The sequence below is a fragment of the Protopterus annectens genome, chromosome 3.part0, assembly GCF_019279795.1.
Source record: "Protopterus annectens isolate FY-2018-M chromosome 3.part0, PAN1.0, whole genome shotgun sequence".
In the NCBI taxonomy this organism is placed as follows: domain Eukaryota; kingdom Metazoa; phylum Chordata; order Ceratodontiformes; family Protopteridae; genus Protopterus; species Protopterus annectens.
This window is the reverse complement of record NC_056731.1, coordinates 122,961,681-122,974,609: the sequence shown is the minus strand read 5'-3', so window position 1 is coordinate 122,974,609 and position 12,929 is coordinate 122,961,681. Positions and strand designations below refer to the sequence as shown.

The following is a 12,929-nucleotide window of genomic DNA, read 5'->3' as shown; positions in this document are numbered from 1 at the left end:
GAACTTTTAATATTTTGGAGAACATTGATAAGATTGATAGTTGGATTATAAGAAAGAGAGATTAACTGTATATTTTTCTTTGTGAAATAAATTTAGAGGGATGGAGTAAACTATAAGCTATGTTCTGCTGGAGTTATAAATTATGAGATCTTGAGTAGTAGGGTAGTTTATACTACTCAGGTTTTCTAGGCTATGTTATTTCTGTGCAGTGAGAAAGGTAAACTAATCTCCAGGTGCTGTGATTTTGTAAAATTGTTTTTCTACCTGTTAATTTAAGGAAAATAAAAATGGAATTGTTTAACATCATAACTTCTCTTTTCCTTTCATAGGATTTTAATGAATAGTATACATAGCTGAGTTTGGTAAAACTGTCAGAGGAATAACTGTGACTTGCCGTGCCTTTTTTCTCTGTATTTTTTTTTTTTTTTGCACCCAGTTCTGGTGTTTTGGTGGAAGATAGAATGAGTAAATGACAGACCTATTGCATTAATCTACATTGGCAGAAATAAAGAGACTTAACTTTGAATATTTTTTAATTCTTACTGATTTGAAAAATATTGTGCAAAATTTAAAGGTTCATAAATTTTAGAATATGTATAATTAATTTTGCAATACAGGATTATCTTAAGTATACATATTTTACTAAAAGCTTTACTTGCATTCTCTGAAACAGCAAAAGGCACTACTGTCCTTACTTTTATGCTCTTAGATAATAATAAAGGAATATAATTTTAAAATATTTCATGTAAATATAATAGTCAGGTGTCATATGCAAAAGACCATGTTGTGTCAAATATATTCTCATGCTTCCATTAATGTTCATTATCTTTTTCAATTACTGGGGCAAAATATTAGGTTTGGTGCAATTTTCATTATAGGAAGGGTTAATGCCCTATTTTAGGGGTGAAAGTAAAAAAAAAATGGTGGTCATTAATGAGAGGAAAATTTATGATACATGTTCTATAAGGAATAATATTTTAGCTGACACTATGGTAAAATGACACTATTTTAGGATAACAGATGCAATGGAAAACTAAATTATATACTTTAAATATATGAATATGGTTTGGAAAAGGGTAGAAGTTTGTTGATGTACTATTTGATTTAATACATATGGGTGACTAGAGTCCAGTTTGCTAGATGATATGTGGAGGTAAAATAAAGAGTGCATGTGGGTGCAGGCAGGTGGTGGATGTAAGGGGAGATGTGAAAGTGTTTTGGTGGATAGGGATAAACAAGTGAGGTGTTTAAGAAAAAAAGGACAGGGAGTGAAGTGGGACACTAAACAAATATAAGGAGAAGCAGAAGGTGTTCAATAAGGGGGAAGGAGAATGGAAGTATGAGTAAAACAGATATGAAGGCAGGGCTGGCATCAACAACAGAATAATGCAGATTAACCATAAGGAAGATACGCCGAGAACAGGAGGAAATGAAAGGGCGAAGGAGCAGTAGGTGAGTAAGGAAGGTAGGGATATGAGTTAGTGTTATGGAATTCTAGGCTAGGTCAGACAGGACTATAAATCAGTGAAGAGCACCAAACAGTCTTTGACTGGGAGGGGGGTAATGAAATGCAGTGCACCAATGGTCCTACAGCCAACTACTTAGGAGTGTGGGAAACTGAGAGGTTTTCTGAGAGGAGGTGAGAAAAAGATGGAGGGGAGGGGTGGGAAGTGTAGGGACAGGATAATTATGAATATCTGCACTTTTTGACCTTTGTTACAGTCTTTAGTTAGAACTGCCATAGTTCCACTTTAGTGAGTGTAGAGGGGACCTGAATCATTTTCTGGATTGGGATTGTTTAAAGTAAAGAAGGGCTAGTTAGAACTGCCTCAGTTCCACTTTAGTGAGTGTAGAGGGGACCTGAGTCATTTTCTGAATTGGGATTGTTTAAAGTAAAGAAGGTCTAGTTAGAACTGCCTCAGTTCCACTTTAGTGAGTGTAGAGGGGACCTGAGTCATTTTCTGGATTAGGATTGTTTAAAGTAAAGAAAGGCTGCTGTTTTTGATTGGCCACAGGGTCTTCTTTGTGTGTATTTTTTTTTATCAAATCTCCTCTTCTCTTTAAGCATTGCAGTGCATAATGCTTAGCTCAAGATGTACGAGCAAGCCAAGACTTACATTACCATATCTACTGTTTCAGCACATTTTTCACATTATTTTTGTCATGGCTGCATTAAGTGTATGACCCACTGACCCACTGGAACTCATATCTGTGTAACTCACCATAGACAGGGTCTTATACCATATCCTTGTAACCTATAGGTCCCTATCCATGTCTCAGGAAATCCATACTGTCTGTCTCAATGTACTAGAGTCCCTCACCCAACATGATTTAAACTACCCGTCTGTAGACTGGGAATCCTACACAACTTCTAATGTACAAGCCCAGTGATTTCTAAACTTTGTTAATACCAACATTCTGGAAGAGTTGGTCCATTCTCCTACCAGAGGTGCAAACATCCTTGACGCTCTACATACAAACATGGGGAATGATGTTCCTCACCTGATGTTATGTCCTCACTCGTATGATCTGATCATAAGGCAGTATTGCTTGAAATAAAAATTAAATCCAGGGACCCAGCAAAACCAAAAACCTTTAAGGACTATTCCAAAGCTAACCTCTCTCTACTAAGTAACACCTTAGCTAAATTTCAAGCACCCAAAACCCAGTAAACACCATAGCATATTCTGAGCTATTTGCAAAATCCCTGTACTGCCATATTGATAACTGCATAGAGTGAGCTGTGCCCACTCATATTAAGAGTAAGACAAACTCAAAACATAAGCCACTCTGGTGAAATCACAATATCAATCTTTTATACAACAAAAGAAAAAATCTTGGCCAAGCATAGGTGGAACAAGGCCAAACATACTAAAAGCCGCCTGACCAATCTAAACAGGCAGCTAAGAGGGTTTACTAATACTTCAAAGGACAACCACAAAGCTTTCTACAGCTATGTCTATAACCTCAAGGGAAATACACAACAATGCACAGAACTTATTGTAAATGGCATCACCCATACTGAACTGGAGTCCATTGCCAACCTTTTGGCTGACAGGTTTAGCTAAAATTTCTCCAACCCGGTCCCCCTGATAGTCCAAAGGAAATACTGCATACCACAATCCCCCCAACCATTACTAGGGAACATTCCATCAATGCATTTTCCAAGGCCAAAAACACTACATTCATGGGCCCTGATAACATCCCAAGAAGCTTACTAAATAGCATGAAACATGAACTCACTGGTCTACTGGAATCAGTTGTCAACTGGAGCCTACAGTCAGGTTTTGTGCACAAAGACTGGAAGATGGTTACAGTCATTCACCTGCACACAGCCACCGATCCGGGTAGCTACAGGCCCATAAGTCTAATCAACCTCATATGTAAGGCCATAGAAAGAATCATCATCTACATTTGATAAATGAGGACACAGATAACCTGCAAATGCTGGCCCATCACAATTAAAGTTTTATAAAGGAAGCTCATGCCTACTAAATCTGGTAGACTTCATTGAGAGGGTCTCCAAAGCTCACCTTGAGCTGGCCAAGACTATTGCGACAATACATCACTCAGGCATTCTAGACAAGTTCACTAAATTGGTATAAACCCTTTTATCACCTGCTGGACAGCCAATTGGCTCAGTGATAGGACCCAAGAGAGCATAATAGGTGAGGCTACCTCCATCAAGAGGCGAGTCACTAGGGGAGTCCCCAGGGCTCAGTACTAGTCCTGCTGCTTTTTGGCACCTATTTGTCTGAAGGGGAAACAAACACTAAAGATTTATGGCTGACTAAGTTTTATATGATTGCAAGCTGGGAGTTGTCATCGACTCCCCTGCAGATGCTAGCATTCTTCAAGAAGGCCTATCTCTGACCAACCAATGGTGCCAAAGCCATAGTTCTAAATGCAGTGCTAAGAAATGCATAATTGTACTCTTTGGGAAGTCAACCATTAACTATTGCTAATTACCATTTTGATAGTGCGGCCCTAAGAGTCAACACAATGGTCAGGGATCTGCGTAAGCATATAGACAGTAGTCTTACCTTTGACCACCATGTGGCCACAGTGATGAGGAAATGCTTTTATACTGGGCAATGTATAAGTAAGGGCATGGCATCTAGGTCCAAAGAGGTTTTTATCCCACTGTTCTGTGCCCTTATCAGACCAATCCCTTCAGTATGTACCTGACCAGGCACATGCAGCAACTAGAGGTTCCTTAGAGGCTCCTTATAAAAATAATACAAGATGTAACAGACCTGCCTTATACAGACACTTAAAGCCCTTTCCCTCTACTCAGTCTCCTATAGATTGCCAAGGGGTAATATGTTCTTGGCCTACAAGGGATCTGTAAACCCCACACTTATGAATCTTCTGCATATTCATAAGTCAAGCAGTATCAGAAGTACATGGTCTAGGAAACTGAATTTTGGTTGTGACCTAAACAGACCATGCTGGAGAGACAGATATATGCACCAGAGACTGTCCCTTCTATGGAACAGGCTTCCCATCCATGTGAAGCTGAGTTTGTCTATTACCCAATTTAACTACAACCTAGACCAGTGGATGGGGAATAGGAAATTGGGCCTGGCATCCATGTCCCTTAAGGACAGAGGTAGCTTATAAATGCCTGGCCCTCAATGTCCTGTTTGGATACAAGTCATCATTATTCTTTTGAGAAAGCTTGGCTAGACTTAGAAAGGCCCGCCAGGTCACTAGTGTAGTAGCAATCTATGAATCTTTGAATCTATAAAGTGGGTGACATGAAATGTAGTTGAGTTAGCAACCTAGTTAAGACAGGCAAAATCCTAGACAGATTGCAGAAGGAGGTGGATATATTTATCTACAGGAAAGTAAGTGAAGTGAGATTAAGAGAGATGTCTAAATTGGGGGATGCCAGTTTGATATGTCAACAGGGAACCAAAACGTGGGATGGGTGATGCTTTGATGATTTAGAAAGACATATCAGGAAAAACTGAATATGCTTACAGAAAGCAGGAAAGGAAGATAAATGCTGTTAGCATGGAAGATTGCTGGAAAAGACTGAATAACTGGGTGTTTAGTTTCCCATAAGTATGGTGATGTGGCAATATTCTAAAGGTGTTTGCAGGCCGTAGCAAAACTGAAGGAGAAAGGCAAAAAGCAATAATTGGGGAGCTACTTACAGATTAATTACCAAAAAAAGTCAGGAGGAACTAAGTGGAGGGTAATTTTCCATGGATTAGTGGATGACATTTGCTCAGTTCCAAGTAAAATGTATGGCTTTTTGGCATTTGTTATGAATTGCAGTCACTAAATAATACCAGATATGTGAGTTTCAGACTTCAGAAAATACTAACTTGTTATTCTGGCAACTTTCTAAGTATGCAAGACAAATATTTAAAATCTGTACTCATTTTCTTTTTGAGTCTGGATGATTCTTGAGTTATGATGTTTAGAGGGCAGAAATAACTTGCATTGGTTTGCACTGTCTGTTTCTAACAGCAGCAAGTTGAGATACATTTCTGGGATATTATATTTGTACTGTGTGTGTGTGTGTGTGTGTGTGTGTGTGTGTGTGTGCACACACGTGCTTATGCCTACCTGTGTAGAAGGTATAGATTTCAACTGTCCCTGATTTTACCTCATATTTGTAGTCTGTTCCTCATAAAATGTATGGTTTCCTTGTAAAGTGTCAACTACAGTATCTAAATAATGACAAAAGTGAATTCAGACTTCTTATCCTTCAGAAAATACCTGCAGATGCAAAAACTGTTATACTAGCAGCTTTCTATATATAAAAAAGCTTTATTTAATATCAGCTATTTTTTATTATGGTTATTTCACTGGTTCTTGAGCTGGAAGGGCATGGGGGTACAAGAGGTTGCACTTAATGGTTCTTGCAGCAGCAAGTTGAAATAACATTTTTAGATCATTGTCCACGTAGTTTTCATTCATTTGCTCTCAAGTAAACATCTTAGGAGTTCAAAGTTATGCAAGGGTTTGTAACCGAAGCCACATCTATGTGCATTTGTGTGTGTGTGTGTGTGTGTGTGTGTGTGTGTGTGTGTGTGTGTGTGTGTGTGTGTGTGTGTGTGTGTGTGTGTGTGTGTGTGTGTGCGTGCGTGTGTGTGTGTGTGTGTGTGTGTGTGTGTGCGTGCGTGTGTGTGTGTGTGTGTGTGTCTGTGTGTGTGTGTGTGTGTGTCTAAATATGAGCTTCCTACATCCCAGAGTAGTTAAGATGTAAATGAAGGAATCTATTGTAGTAAAAGGAGGTATAGGTTTGTAGGTTCACTGATACTTCCTAAGCTATTGATCCATGAGGATCTTTAGAAATCTAGTTATAAATTCCCATATTTTTAGCCCTTGTATTTTAAGTCCAAATAACCCAGAGATGAGTAGAGCATTTGCTTGTTAGCATTCTCCATGAGGGATAAGTAGTCTAAACCAGGGGTGAATTTGGGGCTACCTATCCATCTGTCCAGATTATATATGTACAGTGTACAAAAAGTACTTTGCTTTATGGGGATAGTAAGATGATTCCAAAGATGTGGTATACTCTGTAATACGTATCTGTTCTTCCAACTGTTATGTTTATGTTGCAAAAGCATTTTTGATCTCTTGAGCAGGTGTTTATGCCCCCAATGGGCTTGTAGTAGCCCTGACAGTATAAAGTCTGTTGAAGCCATTGTATGCTGCGAGGCAGAGATCACTCCTTTAGTAGTCCGTATAATAATGAGAAGAGAAACAAGGCTTTGAGATGGTGGCATAATTTTTATGATTTAGATAATTGATTTTAAGTTGTGTCAAATTTTTGCAGCTGTACCTTCTGAAAGGGGTATTATACTCAATGATCAAACTGATGAGTTTGGAATAAAGAGAAATGATCCTACCCCTGGATCTGGCCAATATACTGTTAATAGTAAGCTGTGTAATGCAAAAGCACTTTCTTACAATTGTGAATATGTGGTGATCAAATGACAGTTTGTTGTTTACATGGGCTCCAGGTCCCTAACCACTTGATTGATTTTCAGGGATATTTTGTCAATGTGATAGTTACAAGGAACGTCTTGTTTTTCAAAGGATACTGTTACACATTTCTTGTCATTCAGTTTTAGTCTGTGGATTTCACATTTGCTATTAATTTGGGAAGTGCCCTCTTGGAAGATCTGATCTGGGTGTCCTCTGGGGAGTTTATGATGGTACCAAGTTTACAATTATCTGCAAACTTGTTCAGCCATAAAAGATTAAAAATAATTTTCACCTCTGTGAAGTAAATGCCTAAGAGGAGTGGCCAAGGACTGAACCCTGGGTTCTATCACTATTGACAGGTCTTTTGGAAAACATATAGTACCCCACCATAATTTACTGTGTTCTATTTGTGGGCCAGTTTTCTATACAAGTTACATACGAATCCATTTTTAGCTGGGATAGTTTATCTATAATACCTGAGTGTGCAATAGTGTTGCTTGCATTTCTGAGATCTAGATATGCAGTATGTACTGATTTATCCTTATCCCTTGCTTCAGAAACCTTCTTGATGAAGTCAACCACATTAAGTAGACAGGATCTGCCCTTAACAAATCCTAACTGTCTTGAGCCAAGAGTTTGTAGGTTACCTATGTCTCTATTTATTCATTTCATAATGATCCTTTCCATAGCCTTACAGATGGGGCTAGTCAGACGTATGAGTCTACAATTTGCCAGGTCTGGTGACACCCCATCTTTGTGGAAGGAGATGAAAGGCTGATCAGAGGACAGACTGCTATTCATGAAGCACAACATGCCAAGGTCATTAAAAAGTAAATGTTGGCTGGTGATGTTCAAAGGAGTAGAGATTTGTCTGGGAGTTTATAGTGAGGTGGATAACACAGGAAGACAGCTAAGGCATGAAAGAAGGAAGAAAGAGAAGGTACCATGCTGGTACAAAACGTGAAGTGGATAAGGGAAAGTAGCAAATGACAGTGGAAGCAGTGCAGTGAGGAAAAGATATTTAGGGTATGAAGGAAAGACTGGAGTTGAAGGAATAATGGGGCAAAGGGTGTAAGAGCCTGTGTTAGCACACCATTCAAAAAGAAAAGTCTCATTAGTTGAGTTTTCTTAGCAGTGACATTTCTTATTTCAAATACCTAAATGCATTATGTCCCTCAAAATCAATATGAATCATGCTTTTTTTCCTGTTATTATTTATATTGTTTTTAAACAAAACTTTTCTGTAAAACTAATTATGAAAAAGGAAAAAGTATTATTTGCAGGTGTGAACAACACTAAATGAATTATTGAAATCTCTGCTGCGTATTCTAAAGGAATGGGTTATATTTTGCCAATTATAACTTATGATATAGCGCAGTAGCCTGTCAGAATGCCATATCGTGTGCTTTGCTTTGTGCAGTGCATAATCAAAGTGTTTGCACCAGTGAAGTACTGTTTTCCTGTTACACATCTGTATGGTTCATTTGCATTAGAATACAGATTAGCGTCATCAGTAAGAAGCATTTAATTTACACGGTATAAAGACAACATCTTTGCCTTGCAGCTCATCTTGCTATTATTCTCATCGATACTGGATCGGTCTCAATTTAATAAACCCGTCGGAAGGTTTTGCATGGAGTGACAATTCACCTGTAAGTAGTTGTACATAACTGGTAGCTTAGTCCCATTCTAATGTAACTAGCTTGTCTTGTTTAGGTGTCTGGATCGCTGAAGTAGGGGGACTGTTTGTGTAATTTAATAACAGCACTGCACTTTCTTTTAAAGTAGGAAGCTTAGTAATTGATTTTATCTTTTGCACCCGTCATTGAAATGTGAGCTTATTTTTGGACATCAAGAAAACAATACATTTTATACTTACTTGGCATGATTGCTGAAACCTGTGCGGAACAGGAATTAATAAAGATAATTATAAAGTGTGGTTTTACAAATGCATAGATTTAGGAGACAACAAATATAGATATGAGTGTAATGAAATACTGACAGCTTTTGTTACCCCCACCATGCAGAATAATGACAGACTAAGATACATAGCAAATAGTGAAACAATCTTGTCAGTAGAATTTCCATGAACTGCAAATGAAGTGGCAGTGAAGGTGAGATTTTTAATTAGTCAGAATTTGATGTAATAGTATTCTGGATGCTGGGGAAAATGCTGCAAAGTTAATATAAATGCAAATTTATTCAATAATTCAATGATAATATATACAAATGTTGGGCCATTTAAGAGTTTGCCTTATTGTGGAATATAACGCAAATGTAATATTATTAAAGTATTGGACTAAAGCCATTTAAATATACTGAAATCAGCAATATGTCTTATATGTATCAGTAGAGAATTCCATAACCTCCCTGATCTATAGTACAGAAAAGAACGTTTCAGTGTAGAGCTGTTAGCGGGTAAACTTACCATAAAGTTGTTGTTCCTTGTGTTGGTACTGTGAATTACAAACTCAATTCCCAATTTGCTGCCTGAGGTTCATTATATAGGCATTTATGAACTAAAACCAGATCACCTCTGAGTAGTCTGTGATCTATCAAAAAGAGGGAAAGATGTTTGAGTCTCTCACAGTAGGATAAATGACAAGGACCCCCTACCTGTCTTGTGATGGTCTTCTGAATGTGCTTTAGTTAATTCAAGTGAGGGGCTCTCAATGCCTCACAGAGCCACAATACTCTATTACTGGGCAAATGTCAAATTCTTAAAGCCTAATGAAGGCATCTCTGTCAAGACATAACATTTTTTAGTAAGCCCATAACATTTCCTAATTGTCAATTTGATATCCTCATCAAATTTTAATGCAGACTCCACCAGGATACCTCCATCCTTAACCATACTGGCAGATTGGAGGATGCAGTTACCCAGTGTGTATGGGTACATGTGGTTATTTGATCCACAGTGAAGCACCATTCACTTACTATTGTTAAATCTCATCCCTTTGTTTCTTGCCCATGTAGTTCATTAAGTAGGAAATGGTGGTGAACAGAACACAGACTGCACTGTGCCATGTTAGCACTTTCCCCAAAAACTAGCAGGCACAATGTTTTTTCTTAATGATCGTTTACAAGGTGTCCTTACCAGTGGCATGATGCTTACAACTTATACTTAAAATCTCTGCAGCATTTACTCAGGCACAACAGATCACCATTGCAATAAAGTGCAGTGCAAAACTTATTCTTTGATTTCTTTGCATGATACACCTTGTTGTTTCTTTGGCAGAGTTTACAAAGGGGAAGGAGGCTTCCTTTTAAACTCTTCATTAAAAGGACTACTGCATAAGTATTTAGTTTGTCACATCATGCACTTTCTTAAAAGATCTTCCCACTGGGATCTCAACTGACATTTGGGGATCTTAGTTGTTATATAACTAATAAATGATGTGCCTTAAGCTATATAGTTTATCAAATGCTGCTTGCATCCATTCTAAGTACTACAATGCACCCACACATATGTGTTGGTTTTGTAGTGAACATAATGTGAGAATTTAAACTTAGAAAGGTCACTAATAATTTTAACTCAACTTCTAAACAGAAATATTCTAAGCTAATATTATACTGAAAAAGTAATGCTAACACATAAAGTTTTTCATGAAGAGTTTCTAGAAGCTAATGTTTTGGTAACGATTGGCTAACCTCCATAATCCTGTCCTTTATTTTTGTAGGTGATCTTTACTGAATGGGCTTATGGAGAACCAAATAACTTGAATGGAGTTGAGCTTTGTGTAGAGTTCAAACCACTAATAACTTCATTCTGGAAGGACAAAAACTGTGAATTATACAATGACTGGATCTGTCAACTTCGAAAAGGTATTAAACTGAATGATTATGCATACTATATGCAATGAAAATGAAAAGGTACATTACTCGCTATATTTATATTCCAGTGCATAGCTCACACACCATATAAATTCTAGAACAATTTCTGATGGGATCCATAAAACCCTGAAACACAGCATTCTAGCTAGCAAGAGTTGTTAGAATATTATCCCCCCATGTCACCTCTCTCATGTCTGAAAGACAATGACTTTCTCCTTCAATATTTTTACCTTGTAACTACTGAGTTCGCTGTAATACATATTACATGCATTTTAAGCATTAGTGAGTAATATTAAAAAAACTTGTACATCATAGTGTAGGGCTTATGCTTTGAAGAATAGCACACAACAGACAATGCAATTCATGAAAGATTATACACAATGGAGCAAAACCATACAAGACCCCATTGTGTAAGACTACTTATTGTAATTCAGAGACTCAGAATTTGAGTCAGGAAATTATAAAAAAAATCACAGAAGAAAAGCAAATGTAGAAACTGGTTGTTCTCCTTTAAAGTTGTTTTTCAGGGGAAAGCTCCCTTGCACCTCCAAATACACATGCGGGGAGGGCTGTACTTGTCATACCCCCTCTACTTACATATACTAACTCTGAAATTGGCATACATTAGAGAAAAAGGAATACATCAAGCCACAGCAGTCTCTTAGTATATGTAAGGCTATATGTTTGCCTACTTAATATCTCTTTTCTAGGAATTCAGTAATGCGTCATGGAATTAAAAAGGTAACCTTTTCATGGCCTTCTCCAACATACATGGCTTGTAGCTGTACCACCTACTCCTTATGTAAATCTCACACCCTTCTGATTATACACCATTCTACAAACCAGTGCCATACAAGTACCTCCTGGCCCCATTGAGGATGCATACATAACAGAAACTGTGGAGTAAGTGATGGTGTTGAACTTGTCAGCACAGAGAACCTCTAACCTACTAGTATGATGCTGAGCCTACAAAGGTGTGCAACACACCATCACTGTGAAAATAATGATAAACACCTTAGTCCTCCATTGGATGACAGGAAAATCTATATCAACCATGGAGTTCCCAACAGTGCAGACAAACCTGCTATCTCACACAGATTGACTCACCAACATGCAGTGATGCTGGCAAATTCCCATTAATGGGAGCATTCACAGCACCAGATTCCTTAATTTCCATAATACAGTAATGAACTCAAGTCTGATACTGTGACAACAGACTGTGGGGTCTTAGTGAATCATACTCAGGATGCATGACCACATTGCAGCAAAGGAAAGCAGCTTGGGTATATACATTTTGCCTTACCAACAAGCTGCACAAAGTTACTTGGTAAGGTGTACACTGTAGTGCCTGACATCCTGAATGCAGGAAGATCTGGAATGCTAAAGAATGAAAACTGCTCCAGTGTGCCATTCAAAAAACTGGGATGAGGAATGCACAGTCCCAGGAACTATTGAGATTAGGAAAGGATTCCTTGAGGACCCTGGTTGTGTAACAAACAGAGGGTACAAGACACTTGTGTTTATTTGTGCCCTGTGTTTATAAACCCCATGGTATGTGCTTTAGACAATGACTCTATAGCATTCATTCCCTAGATTAACTACAAGATCAAACTCTTTGTTTCACTATTCATACCACAAGCTATTTGTCTCCTCCATATCATAATGTTTTGTTGTATAAAACATATTACACTTTTAAACTACTTTAATCAAGGTCTGTATTTTAAAAGAATGAGACAGTACATTGTAGCCCATCCTCTGAGAAAGAAGTGCTAAATGTTTTGTGAATATTCCTAATGTGCAGTATTTGACAGAGGACAAATGTCTCCACTACAAAGGAAGGAACTGCAGTTGTGAAGTGCAGTGTGACAGGTGTGATGCAGTCCCTGTTCATAATATTACTCACTGACCCATCTGTACCACCATATGTATGCTACATAATTTGAGTCTGAAACATGCCATACAAATGACTCATATTTGCCATGCATGGCACAGTTTTACAAGCACTTGAGCACCATATTCAGCTGCATGTGAAACACCCCAACCCAACAAGAGTAATTTTCGCTGTCCATGCATTGGGCAGGTATGTAGGGCTACTAGTAATCTTGTTGATGACATGATTAAATCAAGATAAAATTTAAAAACAACTT

General features: G+C 38.0%; 1 protein-coding gene across 1 annotated transcript in view; it reads left to right on the top strand.

Annotated features, from left to right (window-relative positions):
* The window catches only part of LOC122796781 (macrophage mannose receptor 1-like), a 1,193,236-nt gene that overhangs the window by 748,493 nt on the left and 431,814 nt on the right, over positions 1 to 12,929 (top strand). The window contains exons 14-15 of the mRNA XM_044065508.1: positions 8,513 to 8,600; positions 10,629 to 10,773. Coding sequence (XP_043921443.1) covers positions 8,513 to 8,600; positions 10,629 to 10,773 — 233 coding nt within the window. The remainder of the gene's footprint in view (positions 1 to 8,512; positions 8,601 to 10,628; positions 10,774 to 12,929) is intronic.